This window comes from Carcharhinus amblyrhynchos, chromosome 1 (assembly GCF_965287045.1).
Source record: "Carcharhinus amblyrhynchos chromosome 1, sCarAmb.v2.hapA, whole genome shotgun sequence".
In the NCBI taxonomy this organism is placed as follows: domain Eukaryota; kingdom Metazoa; phylum Chordata; class Chondrichthyes; order Carcharhiniformes; family Carcharhinidae; genus Carcharhinus; species Carcharhinus amblyrhynchos.
Window position 1 is genome coordinate 157,351,255 of NC_137324.1, and position 18,599 is coordinate 157,369,853.

Below are 18,599 nucleotides of genomic sequence, written 5' to 3' on the forward strand. Positions count from 1 at the left end.
AAATGATAGCTGGACCTTCTTTGTCCAGCTGTTGTCAGCATACATGATGTAAACCAATGCGTTTTTGGCCCGTCCATTAGATGAGTGAGTACTGTCCCAATACTGGAGGATGAGAATTCACATGATAGAGTGAGTTTTCTGTCATGATCAAAGTGAACCAGCAGATTAGCTGAGGTAGGAGCACTTCCATATCCTTGAAAGTTTTCTTTTGTGCTGGCCCCCACTTCCATTTTGTTTCTTTGTGAAGTAAGAGATACAGCGGAGCCAATACTGTTGAAAGGTCTAACAGAAACTTCCCAGAGTAATTTATCATGCCCAGAAGTTACCTGAACTTGGACACACTTCTGGGTTTGAAACTTCCTTGATAGCTCTGACTTTGTCTTCCATCGGGGAAGGACTTCGCACTGTGATTTTGTGACCCAAATATTCCACACTCTGTACCTGGAGGATGCACTTGCTATGCTTCAGGTGCAACCTTGCTTCTGAAAATCTCTTTAACTCTTGATCAACGTTACTGGGCTGCTCCTCCTCAGTTTCCTCTGTGATCAGAATGTCATCCAATAAAACTGCTACATGAGGAATCCCCTGCACAGATTGTCCATTTTCTTCAGAAAAATCACCAGACTGGAGGAGACTCTGAAACCAGCTGGTTGTACTTAGAAATATAGAACCTAGAAGCAGGAGTAGATCTTTTGGCCCTTTGAGCTTGCTCCACCATTCATTTTGATTATGACTGATCATCGAATTTAATGTCCTGGTTTCCCCTTTCCCCCCCCATATCCCTTTCGCCCCAAGAGCTATATCTAATTTATTTTTGAAATCAGACATTGTTTTGGCCTTAACTACTTGCTTGGTAGTGAATTCCACACATTCACCACCCTCAAGGTGGAGAAATTTCTCCTTATCTCAGTTCTAAAAGGTTTACCCCTTATCGTCAAACTATGACCCCTAGTTCTGGATTTTCTCACCATTGGGAGGATTCTTTCTGAATCTGTCCTGTTTAACCCTGTTAACATTTTATAAGTTTCAATGTGATCCCCTCTTACCCTTCTAAACTCCAGTGAATATAATCCTAATTGACGTAATCTCTCCTTATATGACAGACCTGTCATCCCAGGAATCAGCCTGGTAAACTTCACTGTACTCCTTCCATTGCAAGGACATATAAGGACACCAAAACTCACACCGACATTATAGTTAAGAAAGCCCACCAATGCCTCTACTTTCCAAGGAGGGACAGGAAATTTGGCACATCCGCTACGATTCTCACCAACTTTTCCAGATGCACCATACAAAGCTTTCTTTCTGGTTTATCACAGCTAGGTATGGCTCCTGCTCTGTCCAAGATTGTACGAGACTACAAAGGGTCTTATACAAAGCCCAGTCCATCATGCAAACAAGCTTCCCATCCATTGACCCTGTCTACACGTCTTGTTGCCTCGGGAGAGGCAGCCAGCATAACAAAGGGCCCCCTCACGCACCGGGCATATTCTTTTCCACCTTCTTCCTTCGGGAAAAGATACAAAAGTCTGAGGTCATGTACCAACTGACTGAACAACAGCTTCTTCCCTGCTGCTATCAGATTTTTGAAGGGACCTCCACATATTAAGCTGATCTTTCTCTACACCTTAGGAATGACTGTAACACTATATTCTGCACCCTCTCCTTTCTTTCTCCCCTCTGTATTTTATGAATGGTATGTTTTGTCTGTATAGCACACTAGAAACAATACTTTTCACTGTATACTAATATGTGATAATAATAAATCAAATCAAAAGCAGGCTTGAGGGGCCTTATATTCCTATTTCTTATGAATTTATTTTCAGCAGGTCTGGCAGCATCTGTGGAGAGAAGCAGAATTAATGTTTCAAGTTGACCACTCATTATTGGAAAAGGGAAAAGCTATGATTCTATGTGGTTTTAAAGGAAGGGAGAAAGAATAAAAGGGAAGGTTTCTGATAAAGTTCTGCACACATTAGGATGGCCTCAACCGGGATCTTGGATTCATGTCACACTATTTGTAACCCCCATGACTTGCCTGGGCTTGAATCTCACTTACTGTCCTGTCGGGACACAATACCCATCTCTTTAACCTATGTTTAATGCTATCTCCACTCACATTGTCTGCACCTTTCAACTTGATTAGCTGTAAAGACTTGCATTCTAATCAGTATTCTGTAAACTGAGTGTGTGCCTTTATTGTCCCTGGAAAGGGAGCACGCGGTGTCCACGGGCACAGTCGAGGCCTTCCGTGCCCGTTGGGCACCGCAGGGGCTGAGGTGCGTTATAGACCCCAACAATCACATTTTGATTTGACGTGTCTTAAGTTTCCTTTGTACTTTTTGTTTCTGTTCCGGCCGTTCCCCCTCCTTTTGGGGAGCTGCCCCCTTTTTCCTTTGTCCGAATGTAATTTAAGTTTGTTTGCTTTGTTCAACTCGAAAGAACGAATGTAATTTAAGTTTATTTGCTTGGTTCGGCCCACCCGAAAGACTGACCCACCCAAAAGAACGACCCAAAAGACCGAGTGTGTGCCTTTATATGTCCTGTTTGTGATCAGAACTCCCCACTCACCTGACGAAGGGGCAAAACCCGGAAAGCTAGAGGCGTTTGCTACCAAATTAACCAGGTGTTATAAGACTTCTTACAAGGTTAATACTGACAGGAGAACTGAATGGCAAAAGAGTTCTACTGGTATTGAAGAGAAAGTTGGTTATGTTAAAAACGCCCAAAGCACTTTCGGTCCTGATGTCCTTCCCACAATCACATTCACCCAGACCGACAACCTGGAGCTCAGCCAGCCTCAGGTGGCGTGTGCTCACGTGACCCGGCCGAGTGACGAGAAAGACCCCGCCCACTGACCCAGCCACCCTGCGCGCCGATTGGTGGGGGTCAGCGCGCAGCCGCAGTGGCGGAGGGAGTCTCGCGCCGGAGCGGTTGGCTTAGGTGGACACCCGAGGAGAGAATCTCTGTTTAAAAGCATGGCGGCGGCTCGTGCTGTGCTCAGGTCGGTCCAGGGGCTCAGGCCAGGTGAGCGTCACGTGACGTGGTGGTGCGAACTGCGCGGGCGGGGTCAATTTGGGGAAGGTCAAGCGGTGACATCGTCCTTGGAGACTGGGCCCGGCTCGACAGTTCTCAGCTGTCTTCTGTCTGGACGTTGAGTGTTCACTCTGCTAAGACTCCCGTTCCACTTTCGGATGAGACCTTGCATCAAGGTCTGCTCAGGTTGAGGATGTAAAAGATCCCATGGCACTATTGGTGATGCATTAGAACAATAGAATCCCCGCAGTGCACAAAGTGCAGTAAGCAGTCTTAGAACACCAGGTTAAAGTCCAACAGGTTTATTTGGTAACAGAAGCCACTAGCTTTCAGCGTGCTGCTCCCTCATCAGATGAGTGGGATTTCAGTTCATATAATGTGGAGATGCTGACGTTGGACTGGGGTAAACACAGAAAGAAGTCTCACAACATCAGGTTAAAGTCCAACAGGCTTATTTGTAGCAAACGCCACTAGCTTTTGGAATTGGCTATTCCTTCTTCAGGTGGGTGGGACTGAGTTTGTGTCTTTATATGCTCTGTTTGTGAACTGAAATCCCACTCACCTGATGAAGGAGCAGCGCTTCAAAAGCTAGTGGCTTTTGCTACCAGATAAACCTGTTGGACTTTAACCTGGTGTTGTGAGACTTCTTACTGTGTTTACCCCAGTCCAACGCCAGCATCTCCACCTCTTTTGCTGAAAATGGCCATCCAGCCTGCACCAATTTTCTAAAAGGGCATTCTACCCAGACCCTCTGCTCTGCCTTATCCCTGTAACCCTATGCATTTAGCATAGCCAATCCACCTAATCCTCAGACCTTTGGACTGTGGGAGGAAACTGAAGCACACATGGGAAATCCATGCAGACACAGGGTGAATGTGTAAACTCCACACACACTCACCCAAGGCTGGGATTGAACCTGGGTCCCTGATGTTGTGAGGCAGCCATTGGGCTTGGATATACTTTTCAAAGAGTTGGTAAATGCATTTCATACTGAATTATTCTTAACCTATTTCAAGGCTAAAAAGCCCAGGTATCTCCAGTTGTTACAGATGGGTGATTATCATTGTGATTCTCTTTTCCACTGCTTCCCTTGTGCCTTTATGAGCACAACTGGGCACTGCTGAAGATGTGTTCTGACCAGAGAACTGCAAGTTAATCACAAATTTCTCTGATATCTTTTGATTTATTTTAGTATTCATAAGAACATAAGAACATAAGAAATAGGAGCAGGAGTAGGCCATCTAGCCCTTCGAGCCTGCCCCGCCATTCAATAAGATCATGGCTGATCTGTTGTGGCTCAGTTCCACTTTCCCGCCCTCTCCCCATAACCCTTAATCCCCTCTCTTATCAAGAACCCATCAACCCGCTTCTTAAAAATATTTAGCGAGGCAGCCTCCACCACTTCAACGGGCAGAGAATTCCAGAGATTCACCACCCTTTGAGTGAAGAAGTTCCTCCTCAACTCCGTTCTAAACCGCCTCCCCTTTATCTTGAGGCTGTGCCCCCTAGTCCTACTGTCTTTTTTGAGCGGGAAGAGTCTCTCCACCTCTATCCTATCCATCCCATTCATCATCTTATACGTCTCAATGAGATCTCCCCTCATTCTTCTAAACTCTAACGAGTACAAGCCTAGTTTATTCAGCCTCTCCTCATAGCTCAATCCCCTCAACTCCGGTATCAGCCTAGTAAACCTCCTCTGCACTCCCTCCAGGGCCAAAATATCCTTGCGCAGGTGCGGCGCCCAAAACTGCACACAGTACTCCAGCTGCGGCCTTAACAATGCCCTATACAGCTGCAGCAAGACCTCCCTACTTTTATATTCAATCCCCCTCGCTATGAAAGCCAGCATCCCATTCGCCTTCCTGACCACCTGCTGCACCTGCAAGCTGGGTTTTTGCGACTCATGCACAAGGACCCCGAGGTCCCTCTGCACCATCGCCTGCTGTAGTTTTTCGCCACGTAAGTAATAGTCCTTCCTACCATTCTTCCTACCAAAGTGGACCACCTCACACTTGCCAACATTAAATTCCATTTGCCATTTCCTGGCCCATTCGCCCAGCCTATCTAGATCCTTCTGCAGACTCTCCACACCCTCCGCACAATTTGCCTTTCCCCCAATCTTGGTGTGATCAGCAAATTTCGACACCCTGCACTCGGTTCCCTCCTCCAGATCATCTATATAAATGGTAAATAGCTGAGGCCCCAGCACCGACCCCTGGGGCACCCCACTAGTCACCAACCGCCAATCCGAATAGCACCCATTGACCCCCACTCTCTGCCTCCTATTTGACAACCAATCCTCTATCCACGCTAACACCCTACCCCCAACTCCATGTCCCCTGACCTTCTGCAATAACCTCTTGTGAGGTACCTTGTCAAACGCCTTCTGAAAATCCAGAAAGACCACATCCACCGGCTCTCCTCTATCCACTGCCCTAGACACATCCTCATAGAACTCCAGTAAATTTGTCAGACACGACTTCCCTTTAATGAAACCGTGTTGCGTCCGCCCTATCAAGCAATTCCCTTCAAGATGCCTCGCAATTTCCTCCTTAATGACGGATTCTAACATTTTACCTACCACGGACGTTAAACTAACCGGCCTATAATTCCCCGCCTTTTGCCTGGCACCCTTCTTAAACAACAGCGTAACATTAGCCGTTTTCCAATCTTCCGGCACTTCCCCGGAATCCAGCGACGTTGGATTTAAGAGTGTTGAATTTGTAAAGTCTCTTTTATCTTTCCCAATTCCATTCTTAGCCATTTCAAAAACGTTTGTGGTATACATGTTGCCCATTTTTTCCTTCCTGCATGGAATACTCAATGTTTGTCTCTTTAATCTGCCCATTTACATATTTTGTCCGGGTCATTCTTCAGCGCCTTGAAAAGATAATTCCAGTGAGGTCTGTCTCATTCACTCAGATGTAAAGATGCAGTGGAACACAGGGCAGGGAGAAGTGGCAAATACAGAGAAGTAACTGTGAGGGCATATGTTGAATAAAGTTGTATTTGTCTACGTAATAGCTATTGTAATTCATAGTACAGAGTTTTAAAACATTTGGATCAGGATTATTTTCTAATGTACTGCCTCTGGCCTGCCACAAAAGAAAGCTGAATTTCAGTTCTGCTCTCACAAAACTGCCTTTAAGGTATGTTATAAACCCACTCTTCCATATATCAAGCAGCGTGTGCGTATACCAATTAGTATTGTGATAATATTGTACATCTCCTTTGAGGCTGTACAACAGTTACGTTTTCACTATTGGGTTACTGCTGACTTTGGCAAAAAAGTGCCAGAATTCTGGAAGATATTTATTTGGTTTATGTTAAATGCTGGAAATTCCCTTCTTTCCTATTTCAAAACACTGCCTAGAGCCATAAGAGCAAAGTTTATTCAGAGAAGTTGACTTATATTTAATAGTTGAGATACAAAGGCAATGATAACCTTTTAAAAACTTGCTGCAGCTGTCAACAAATCTTTAGCTGAATGTAATGCTTATGAGATAAAGTGCAAGTCTACAATTTTAGCTTGGCACTGTATTCATGAACAGATATTCAATGTACCACTTAATATGGAAGTCAAGGAATAGTGGTGGAGCATGAAAGATTGAATGTCACATTTTGATGATTTAATTCTTGATAAAATTATTTATCAGATGTATTTCGTGGTGACAGAGCCAACACAGTGGCATAGTGGTTAGCACTGCTGCATCACAGTGCCAGAGACCCAGGTTGAATTCCTGGCTTGGGTCACTGTCTGTGCAGAGTCTGCACGTTCTCCCCATGTCTGTGTGGGTTTCCTCCGGGTGTTCCAGTTTCCTCCCACAGTCCGAAAGACGTGTTGGTTAGGTGCATTGGCCATGCTAAACTCTCCCTCAGTAAACCTGAAAGGTGCCGGAGTGAGGCGACTAGGAGATTTTCACAGTAACTTCATTGAAGTGTAAGCCTATTTGTGACACCAATAAACAAACTTTCGGGGAACCTGTGATACTTGGCTGATTATTATTTCCAGGTTCTGTTTCTGGACCCTTGTTGGTGTTAGTATTATTAATGTCATAGCAATTTCAGCACAAAATATTCATGGCCACTTAGGATGTGCAAGAGTGGCTTGGGACCACACACATCTCTCTTTTGCACATCCCCTTCCATAGTAAAGTTGAGAATATAAATAATAGAATGAAAAACTAAATCTCACACTCCACCAAGTCTCTGCTATATAGAAAAATCTAGTAACCTACCTACCAACAAGATTAATGGACTGTTGGGCAGGTTGCTAGCTGGTACACACTGTGCCCCAGTGTGCTGTTTGCATCACATAGCTCAGCAATCTTGGGTTCCTGGATGCCTGCTACTTAAATTTTCCTGTTATTGGAGTGGTCCACACTCCGAGTAATGGTTGGAAATGCAGATTAATTTAAATCAGATTAACCTAAATTTTACTGAAAAGCATGCAGGATCAATACGAGCAGGTTTTCCCGTAGGAGCACCATTGGGCTAGGAAGTAATCAACTGCTTTATTACCTTCCTGCCAAAATAAAACCAGAATTGAAGATATTCACTAATGTTAGCACAGTATTCGACATCAGTCTCTTCAGCCACAAAGCAGTCTGTGCCTACGTGCAGCAAGTCTTGGGTAACATTCAGGCTTGGGCTGAGATGTGGCAAGTAACATTCATGTTATAGAAGTGCCAGACAATTACCATTTTCAACAAGACAGAATCTAGTCATTTTCCCTTGACATTCAATAGCATTATCACCACTGAATCCCCTACTTTTAACGTTCTGGGGTGGGGCGGGGCAGTCAACATTATCCAGAAATTTACTAGGTCTTATGGCTACCAATGTGGGAAATCTGTGCCAAATAACTCATTTGCTGACTCTCCAACGCCTGACCACCATCTATAAGGTGCAGGTCAGCAGTTTGATGGAATACTACCTTGCCTGCAACTCCAACAATACTCAGGAAACTCAACACCGTCCAACATAAAGCCCACTTGATTGGCATCACATACACTACCTTAAGCATTCACTTCCTCCATCGCTGCAGCACAGTGTGTACCATCTACAAGATGCAGTACAGCAACTCAGTAAGGCTGCTTCAACAACACCTTCCAAACCCATGACTTTTACCACCTAGAGTACTTGGGCAGCAGATGTAAGTTTCCCTTTGAATCACCCACTGTTCTTGCTGTCTTGGAACTATTTTGCTGTTCCTTAACTGTTCTTGGGTGTTATGATTCTGGACCAGACCCCCAAGTTCTTGGTGGGATCTTGTTATGGGCCTCTCACCTTTTTTTTTAAAGTCCACAAGATTTGAAGTTCAAGATACTTGTCAAGGGAATAAAGCCACAAAATGCTATGGATTTTAAACAAACAAGAGGAAACTTTACAATGTCAAAAGCTACACCAATTTACAGTAACTACCTTAAACGCTAACATTTTGGGTTAATATGAGGCACATGCGAATTAACAGGTAAACTTTGGTCAAACACCCAATACTGCACAATAACTCGCAGATGCCACCAAGACAGATTCCAAAGATTTCTGAACAACTCGTCCAGTCAATAAACAATGAGAGTCAGTCTTTCTCATTGAGGGGTTCCAGTCTTCAACTTCAAAGATCTCACTTTGGAATTCTCTTCAACAGTCATTCCACTGTCGGATGGCTGCAACAATGGCCCATTTCGCCGGGTTTTAATCTCATCTCCTGAGATTCTGTTCCCCTGGATTCTCAGGGCTGTGCTCCAGCACCAGTTTGTAAGCACAACTTCTGCTGCTTGGCTGTGACAAGCAAATATTAATCCCCAAAGAGTTACCTTTATCTTCGTGCCTGCAGCACATAATCACCAACCTTCTGCTTTTTTCGATTGCCAGAGCTTCTCTTGAGCCCCACCAGTTAAAGTCTTCTAAATGTACACCTTCTTCTTACTTGGAGTCTTTTTCTTTGCTCTTCTTTCTCCTTCTCTGGAACATATCCCTATCGTTTCCCCTGCCTGGGGCTCTTCTCTGAAATGGTGCCCAGCTTCTGGGTCACACAATCAAAGGTTTGCGCAGGTGCATTGGCCCTTTGTCTGTGGCTTGAAGGACTTTGAATACAGGTCCATGCATATGTGGAAGCTCCCCAGTTTTGGAATTCACCAAAAGGCAAGTCTGAATTTTGTAACACTGGGTCAAAGTCCCTTCTTAACCACACTGTGATGTCCCTGCACCATTTGAACTGCAATGGTTCAGAATGTTGATTAAAAACAGCAATTCACAGTAAATGGTTATTTTTCAGATTAGAGGAGGATAGACAATGGTGTTTCCCCAAGTGTCAGTACTTGGACCACTACTTTTCTGATGCCGTTAAATGACTTGGATATTGGAATACAAAATAAAATTTCAATCTTTGTCAATGATACTAGATTTGGAGGAGTGGCTAACAGAGGATGATCCAAATTGACTCCTTGAGGATATAGACGAGCTAGCCAAATGGGCGAGCAAATGGCAGGTGGAATTTAATACGGAGAAGGGAAAGATGATGTATTTTGGCAGAACGGATAGGGAGAAACAATACAGACTTCAAGACACAGTTTTAAGAACATAAGAAATAGGGGCAGGAGTAGGCCATCTAGCTCTTCGAGCCTGCCCTGCCATTCGACAAGATCATGGCTGATCTGAAGTGGAACAGTTCCACTTTCCCACTTTCTCCCCATAACCCTTAATTCCCATGTCTAACAGAAACCTATCTACCCTTGACTTAAATATATTCAGCGAGGTAGCCTCCACCACTTCAATGGGCAGAGAATTCCAGAGACTCACCACCCTTTGAGTGAAGAGGTTCCTCCTCAACTCTGATCTAAACTCCACCCCCCCTATTTTGAGGCTGTGCCCCCTAGTTCTGCTATCCTTTCTAAGCGGGAAGAATCTCTCTACCTCTACCCTATCTAGCTCCTTCATTATCTTACATGTCTCTATAAGATCCCCCCTCAGCGTTCTAAACTCTAACGAGTACAGACCCAGTGTATTCAATCTCTCTTCAGAGGCTAACCCCCTCATCTCCGGTACCAGCCTAGTGAACCTTCTGTGTACTCCCTCCAAGGCCAATATATACTTTCGCAAATGCGGTGACCAAAACTGCACACACTACTCCAGTTGCGGCCTCACCAGTGCCCTGTAGAGTCTGCAGGACAAAGGAGATGGGGATGCATGTACGTAGATCTTTGAATGTTGCTGGACATTTTGAGAGAGTGGTTAACAAAGCATATGAAATCTGGGCTTCATAAATTGGGTCTTGAGTACAAAAATGGGAAGTTATGCTGAACCCTTATAAAGCCCTGGGGGTTGGCTACATCTAGAGTATTGTGTCCAGTTCTGGCCACCATATTTGAAGGATATAAGGGTTCTTGAAAGTGTGCAGGGGAGATTTACCAGAGTGTTTCCTGGATGAGGGATTTTAGCCACAAGGTTAGGTTAGAGAAGCTGGAATTATCCTCCTTGGAGTAAAGCAGTTTAAAGGGAGAGTTGATAAGATGTGTACAAGATTTTGGCAGGTTTAGATAATGTAGAAAAAGAAAATCTGTACATTAACTGATGTTACAAGGACTAGGGGACAGATTTAAGATTTTGGGCAAATGATATAGGGGAATGTGAATTTTTTTTAACAATGGGTGGAAATTACCTGAAACTCGTTGTCTATAACGGTGGTGGCAATGGAGATGATCAATGATTTCAAAACTGAATGGGCACTTGAAGAAAATAAAGTTGCAGGGTTATGGGGATCAAGTGGGCTGAATGACCTCTTTCAATGCCATAGTGACTTTATGACTACCACCTTTCCGGTCAATTGGGGATGGCAACAAATGCTGGCTTTGCCAGTGACACTGTCATTCCTCAGAACAATTTTTAAAAAATGGATGTTTTCCTATTTGTTTACCTGCTTGTTGTTTCAGTTATACCTTTCCTTAAAGGAACAGTATTAGATGTGTTTATCTGCAACTGGTACTCATATTGACTCATCACATTTCACGTGATTGGTTTCAGCACAAAGCTGAAGAGGTTCAAAGCATTGAATTTAGCATCCCTAGGCCTGCTGAGTCACTTCTCACTTACTATCTTTGTTAAACTTCCTACTAACTGTCTACATTCTGTATTATCTCAGCCTCCCTGATTCTCCTCTTTGCCACTCTGCACGTATTCCCTCCTGTTACATTGTAACTGTTCCATCACATCTTATACTTGCATTAAGTTATTCAGCCTGCCATGGTTTATCCTCTGTTGGACTTGTCTTGTTAAGTCTTGGATGGACTTGTCTCCAGGAAATCAATGCAGTCTCGTTTCAAGGCAGAACAACTGAGAAATCATTAGTAGATTGAAATCAAACAGCTTGGTGCACTCGCTAAGCTGCCATGTTTCTTTACTTTGCCATGCTTTAATCAGTTATTTAAATGCTGATCTAAACAATTCCAGAGTTGAAGCAATTTTGCATTGCAAAGACGATTTAATTCTATTTACTTTTGAGAAGTGGAATAATGCTGAAAACAATGCAAGGCAACTTCTAAAATAATCTTTTCTTGTGCGCTTTTCTGGTTTCATAATTGCAGTGGTTCAGTAGCCGTTATACCCACATACATCAGCGAGTGAAATAGCAAAAATTATTAACAAAATAAAATACTAGGGATGCTGGAAATTGGAAATAAAACAAAAAATGCTGGAAATACTCAGCAGGTCAGACAGCATCTGTGGACAGAGATGTCTTCTTCACATGTTTTGATTTAACAATTTTTTTTTTGCTTTCAGGTGGCAACTGTTGATCATGATGCCATTCACCTGTCCTCCGAATACACCTTTCATTTCTTTTACTTGTTCCATTATCACTCCATTTGGCCTAGCACCACCAATTCTTTTGACATTTAATTTGTTCCATATTCCATCCCCTCTGAAATCTTCCCTTTTGTTCTTTGATCACCGTGCCCCCTTTCATTTGTTTCAACCTGTCCTAACTCCTCCCAGTTCTGATAAGAGTATTGACATAAAACTTTAATTCCCTCTCTCTCTCTCTCCATGGAAGCTGCCTTTCCAAATGAGTATTTCCAGCGTTTTCTGCATTTAAAGCAAAAAAAGATTGCTTTGTACAAAACAGTGAAACCTCCCTGCAAGCTTATGTCTCTTTGAATGTTTTAATTACTTGAGTTATCCAGTCACCTGCAACTGTGATGTATGTGTTCATATTTGTCCCAACCAGTTATCGAATATTTTAAAAAGTGAGGATTAAAAGAATTGGTCCAAGTTTTGCAATCCATGACAAAACAAGTGTCTCACTGCTGACATTGAAAGATCCTGCCTACAAACGATCCAACAATCTGTGTGGCTGTGTTTCCCTTATCCCTAAGATAATTTAAATCTTTGGGGATGTCTTGGCATGCAGTAGCATTGTGGTCAGGTAACGGGCTAATTACATTTACGTACTCACAGAGCAAAAAGGAGGTTAAACCACTGAATCCATTCATTTTTAATTCAAATTTAATTGAAATGTTCAGATAGTGAAATAATTGACTAAGATTGGATTAATATAGAAGCTTAAATAAAGATGAACAAATTTTGAACTTTTATGTTTTGAGAAATATGGGTGTTTAATCATTTTGCGAAAGCCAACGTTTCACAAATATCAAATTAGCTTTTCAAGTCCACTGAATACATTTAGCAATATTTATGAAGTTACAATGCTATTTAATAACCCAGTTTCACCTCATTCTACGAAGTGTGATCTTTTTGAGGATTTTTACTTTGGAACTAACAACGTTAAAGAAGATTTTTTTTTCAAATTACTATTGCAATAGAAATTGCAGTCTGTGGGAACCTTTACAGCAAACCCTACAGAACAGCATGGACTCACTGAAGGCAAATTCTGAATTATTTTGTGCATGGCTGGACTCTGTAAGTTGCCGTCAGTTTCAGTGGATCAATGATGGCAGATACTTACTGTTGCACGATCATGTAAGAACAAAACCAGGGCCATTCTTTTCAAACTTCCTTGCCACTGGCTTTTTTCTCCTGAGGATAGTGACTCATGTTGGGATATGACTTCACAAATCCTCCCTTGTTGTCTGTTTTCATTTGGTCCAGTCAGCCTATTCAATCTTGGGTGGCTATCATAATCAAGACTAATCACACCCAATTTCTATGCATGTACACTTCCCTGCAAGGGTCACGGGTAGCAGTTGAAGAATGGTAAACTTTCCCCTACGCTGGGTGAAAGTGAAGATCAAATGCAAAGATGTTCAGTATAGATTTTCTTCATGTATTCTTTTTATGTAAATTTTTTTGCATGTATTTTGCAATTGCGATGTCAAGTTATGTGATTTCATGTGAAAAAAAATTGTTTTCCCCTGAACTTCATTCCAGAATGTGGAAATACACCATGGGTGCGGGAGTCTAATCGCAGAAGAATTTTTTTTAGTGAAATGGACAGATGCTGCATGACTGGTTTGGTTAGTTTACGAAGGAAGCATGTTTTCTGTTTTCAGTGCTGACTCGATCTTTTTTGACTGTAAGAAAACCTGACTACACAAATCCCAACTGGCTGCGTGTTGGCCTCACTTTTGGAAGCACAATAGCACTGTGGACGTTGGTAAGTAATTCTTTGAAAATGTCTGAAGAGAAAAGACAAAGTCACCAGTTCCAAATATCAACACTGTACCTGTGCACAGTAGCATAAATAAAGTGTTAAGACCAGCAGAACTCTTAACTAGAAGGATGTCTTGTTAGTAGCCATTTTGGTGGTGGGGGCCAAGTTGGGGTGGGGGGAGGGGTTAAGATTTGACATAACACAAATTTTGGCTGATTCTGCACTTTTTTACCCTTATCTCTCATCCATTTTTTTGGGCACAGCTAGAAGTTCTCATTTTACTTGTGATTTACATAGTTGTTGTTGATCTGAGGTTACTGCAGGCCCAAATGATGTTCCTAGCGATGTATTATTTTATGTAATGTATAAAGCTGTACAATGTGTAAATGAAGTTGGGTATTATCTGTTAATTCTCAAGTTCAGTTGATTAGACAGTTTGAACATAGCATGAGAAATAGGAGTAGGCCATTCAGCCCTTTGGGAATGTTCTGCCATTCAGTAAGATCTTAGCTGTTCATCTACCTCAACACCATTATCTTCTGCATTATCCCCATATCCTTTACTTCCCTTAGTAGCCAAAAATATATCCATCTAGACCTTGAATGTACCTGATGGTTATTCTTCCACAACTCTCTGGGATAGACAATTCCAAATATTCACACCCCTTTGTGTGAAGTAGTTTCTCTGCATCTCAGCTGATGGCTGATTTCTTACTCTGAAATTATGACCTCTGGCTCTGGAGGTTCCCATGATGTGGAGGTGCCGTCGTTGGACTGGGGTAAGCACAGTAAGTAAGTTTCCCAATACCAGGTTAAAGTCCAACCGGTTTATCCAGTCAACTCAATTGATCCACATAGAGCAATCCTCTTATCCCAGGAAGCAGTCTAAGTTGTCTGTATTTCACTCCCACTAAGGTAGATATATCCTTCTTTCAGTAAGGAATCCAACATTGCACAGCTGACTTGGGTTTGTCTGTTTTAAATATATTGTTTATATGCTTTTGAACTTCTATACTGCTCACCTTTTCTAGTCATTGTGATGTATTACTCGTTCTGCTGTATGTAAGTTAAGTTTACTTCTAATGTCACAAGTAGGCTTACATTAACACTGCAATGAAGTTACTGTGAAAATCTCCAGATATATTATTGTTATTGGGTACATGGTGGAAATTGTTCTATTCTTCGCCTTGGTTGTATTTTTTTGTTGAATACAAACTATCTGCACTTGAACAGCTTGCTTGTCAAATGCTTTAAGTGATTGAAACTGTGATGATGAGGCTCAAGTGTTTAAAGTATAATTTGAACTCCCATGTGAAGTTGCAGAATTAATGTTACTGCTGGTTATCCATGATTCCAGGAAATATAAAACATTGGTTGTAAATTTATGGTGAAATTAATTATCCTGTATAATAATTGATTATGTTAATGGCTGATCACTGGCTCCGATTGATCTTTCTATAATTTTGCAAATTGGGATAGCAATGATACGGCTGGAGAATGGAATAACTTCAGCTTTGGATCTAATAACATTCATGTTCTAGACGCTGCTTTGCTCACATTGCTTATAGCTGGGCAACCTTTCCATAAGCACCTAGAGTGTCACTCAGTGTCTAATGAGCCTATGTTTTCATTTTGCAGTTGATCACAAATTGCAGTATGTTGCTTAATGTTGAACAGATGGTTGCCCAGTCCCCTAGAAATGTAGAAAATATCTCACCTATATACAGGTTACAATTATTAGCTTAGATTGACCAAAGCCAAGATAATGCACAAGCAACAAAAATAAAGGTGAGATAAAATGAATATAATAGTCAAACAATGAAAAGGGAAAGCTGATGGGGGGGCGGGGGTTGGGTAACCTAATTGATATACTTAAAACAATGAAAAGTTTTGATATCATCAACACAGTGAGAGTGTTGCCACTTGTGGGGAAGAGCAAAATAAGAGGCCATCAAGGTAATATAGTCATGAGTTCAAAGAAGGAATTCAAAAGAAGCCACTTTACCCAGAGTCATTTCAATGTGGAACTCACCACTACAGCGTGTAATTAGGGCAAATAACATTGAAGAGACAAATTTAACAGGAAGGTGGATAAACAGATGAGAGGAATAGAATTGAGGGTTATGATGATAAGGGTAGGGGGAGATTTGAGTGGAACATAAAGACTGATGAGGACTAGTTGGGCTAAATGGCCTGTTCCTGTGTTGTGTATTTATGTAACTTTATAGCTGGATAGCTATAAAAAGACGGCAACCTAAGTTCTTACAGCTTCCCTGTACAAGTTCTTGGAAACACACAGCCACAATAATATGTACTATTTGATTTATCCATTTTCAACATATATTCATGACAAAGGCTTCATTTCCACAAGTATGTTCAGCCTTTCCTAGTGGGGCGTTTGGATATGAATGCAGTAGCATGCAATCCTAATGCACTGACCTGGGGACTGCAAAAGTTGCTTAATCCCATACTAACAGGCTGTCACATTTAAAGTTAATAGATGTATAAATAAAATGCTTGAAGGGGAACAGAGCAATTTAGCAACTGAGCATATAATTTTTTAAAAAGTAAAGGCTGACTTGTCCACAAAATTTAAAATGTGAAGCTTACACAGTCTGATAATCCATTACCTTGGAGGAACAGTAAATATGTTCTCCCTAGATGGTTGAGGTGGCATTCCTACAAAGTCCAGCTGTCACTTTAGACTTAGCAGGAAACTGTCAAGGAAACATTACAATATACAAATTAGACTCACCAGAACTTTGAATAGACAGCTGGCAATCAATTCTGATAGGACATGCCTGCATTTCACATTAGCCAGTATTTCTACACCTTGCTTACGAACTCAGTTTTTTGATATCTGTCGGCAATCAAAACCATGCATTTGATTGGAATCTATGAATAAAATTTGCACCATCCAGTAAGAAATAAGTAATTCAATTTAGGTGAAGCTTGAAAGATACATGGTTCAGGTTGACCATATTGTGATGTTTCTGCTAGCAATACAGTAAATTCCACTTAGAAATACTACACAGATGTTAATCTTTTTGAAAGCTCTATTTTTATATGACTGGAATAACAATGTTTCCTGATGTGACGCATGATGAAGTGTGTTTCTGTCACACATTCATAGGATTATTCTTACATGGCCCTTTCATGTTGAGAGACCTGGAAAACAGATGATTGAAGGTCATAGAGAAGATTTTAAATCATAACAAAGTTTTTCCTTCTTTTAAAGTTCGCCCTCAACAAACAGGATCCAAGCAGATTCAGTCATAGTCAATTCCTCCAAATTAGGGTTGCTATGTATTCTCTGGTAATTGAGGCAATTATGTCTTTAAATGGTGACACCTTAGATGAATTCACAAAAATAACCTTGTGTATATTCCCATGAAAACAGTGGGCTGTGTTCTGGCTAGACAATCAAGGATGAAGTGACTATAAAAAATCATTTAAGACAGAACCTGGCATTAAATAAATTAATTAAGGCTGATAGCATATAACCAGTGTGCACATTATCCAACGAGAGATGGATCTAGGAACATTTCCAACCTTTCTGCCATCTTAAGTTTAGATCTATACTGTTAGGACAAAAATATAGAAATTTATTTCAGACCACTGTACCACTCCACATTTCGTTTCTGTTTGGCCAATTTATTTTCTGACCTCTGCTAATTTGAATTATCCTGCATTTAATATTTACTGTAAAGTTTATCTTTTATTCCATCTCCCTGTCACACCATGGCCTACGCCACAATGCCATGTATATGTTGTTTGGCCCTTTCCATCTAGTGTAATCAGTGCCGTGTTGGATACAATTCCTCAGACATCTAGTGCCCGTTCTTCACATGTAAATATTGGGAAGTGGTGAGGAAATTAACCAAGTAAAGTCGAATCTTAATCTCAGCTGATCTGGATTATTGGACAGTAAGTAAGAAATCACCTGATTTCTTTCCCAAACAGATTTGAAACCTAATTCACCTGAGATAGCATTTTTTTAGTTAATGATGAGAGATGCAGCTGTTTTCCCATCTGTCCCTTTGTAGTGTATTGTTTTTCATTTTCTCCATTAAAAACAGTGGCTCATGGTATAATGTGTTCCTATGGTCAGCAGAAGGGACTACTGGATAATAATCACAGTTGGGGATCTGCCTTTCTCTTTCCCTAATTCAGGAGCATTGAAGAATATTATGCTTTCTGACTGCTGCCCAGGTGGTGATTGATTAATAATACAAACCAAGGATTGAAGCTGGGGCCATTCTGCTGCATGTGTCTGTGTCCCATTATCTGGTGCATTAATTCACTTACTCTCCTGTGGAGATTGTGATCTAAGCTGACAGCTCAATATGGAATTGGGTGTTTACAGAAAGTAGAGCTTGTTTATGACACTATCACAGCTGGTTTATTCATTTGCGGTTGATTAAATCAAATTTATGCAATACCTATATGAAAATATTTTATACAAGTAGACTGCTGTTTATTATTTACATTCTGTTAAACATTCAGCTCTTCAAGCAGCATGATCACGATGTCCAAGCGTATAAAGAACATCATGGAATCAAGTAACTGACCAGCTTCCAATCTACTCCCAGTGAGTACAAATGGTTCAAGTGTTATTAGTCATATCATTATAATTAGAACAATACAGCAAGGAATTTGCCACATATTGTCGTTGTTTAAGAAGTTGTTCAAAGCCACCAAGCTGTATAATGCACAAGAGAGGTTGGCTCTTGAGTTTTGTATTCTCTTCTGGTTTCTGAGAATCTGGAAGATTTTCGTTGTTGGAGAAGAGCCACAAGGCAGATCCTACAATTAAGGGTCTGAGTCTTGAGAATAGGCCGAGCAGAAGAGGAGATCTCATAGAGGTATATAAGATAATTAAGAAAGGAAAAGATGAAACTGGAATATCGCCATGCAATAAATTGAGGGTTAAAAAAGGAGAACACACCTTCAAACTA

General features: G+C 41.4%; 1 protein-coding gene across 1 annotated transcript in view; it reads left to right on the forward strand.

The window, feature by feature from the left end:
- The first annotated feature begins 2,887 nt into the window (after positions 1 to 2,887).
- ndufc1 (NADH:ubiquinone oxidoreductase subunit C1) overlaps positions 2,888 to 18,599 on the forward strand; it is a 28,612-nt gene continuing 12,900 nt past the window's right edge. The window contains exons 1-3 of the mRNA XM_080199836.1: positions 2,888 to 3,027; positions 13,542 to 13,645; positions 18,148 to 18,232. Of these exons, the coding sequence (XP_080055962.1) occupies positions 2,979 to 3,027; positions 13,542 to 13,645; positions 18,148 to 18,207 (213 nt within the window). The 5' untranslated portion in view covers positions 2,888 to 2,978 and the 3' untranslated portion in view covers positions 18,208 to 18,232. The remainder of the gene's footprint in view (positions 3,028 to 13,541; positions 13,646 to 18,147; positions 18,233 to 18,599) is intronic.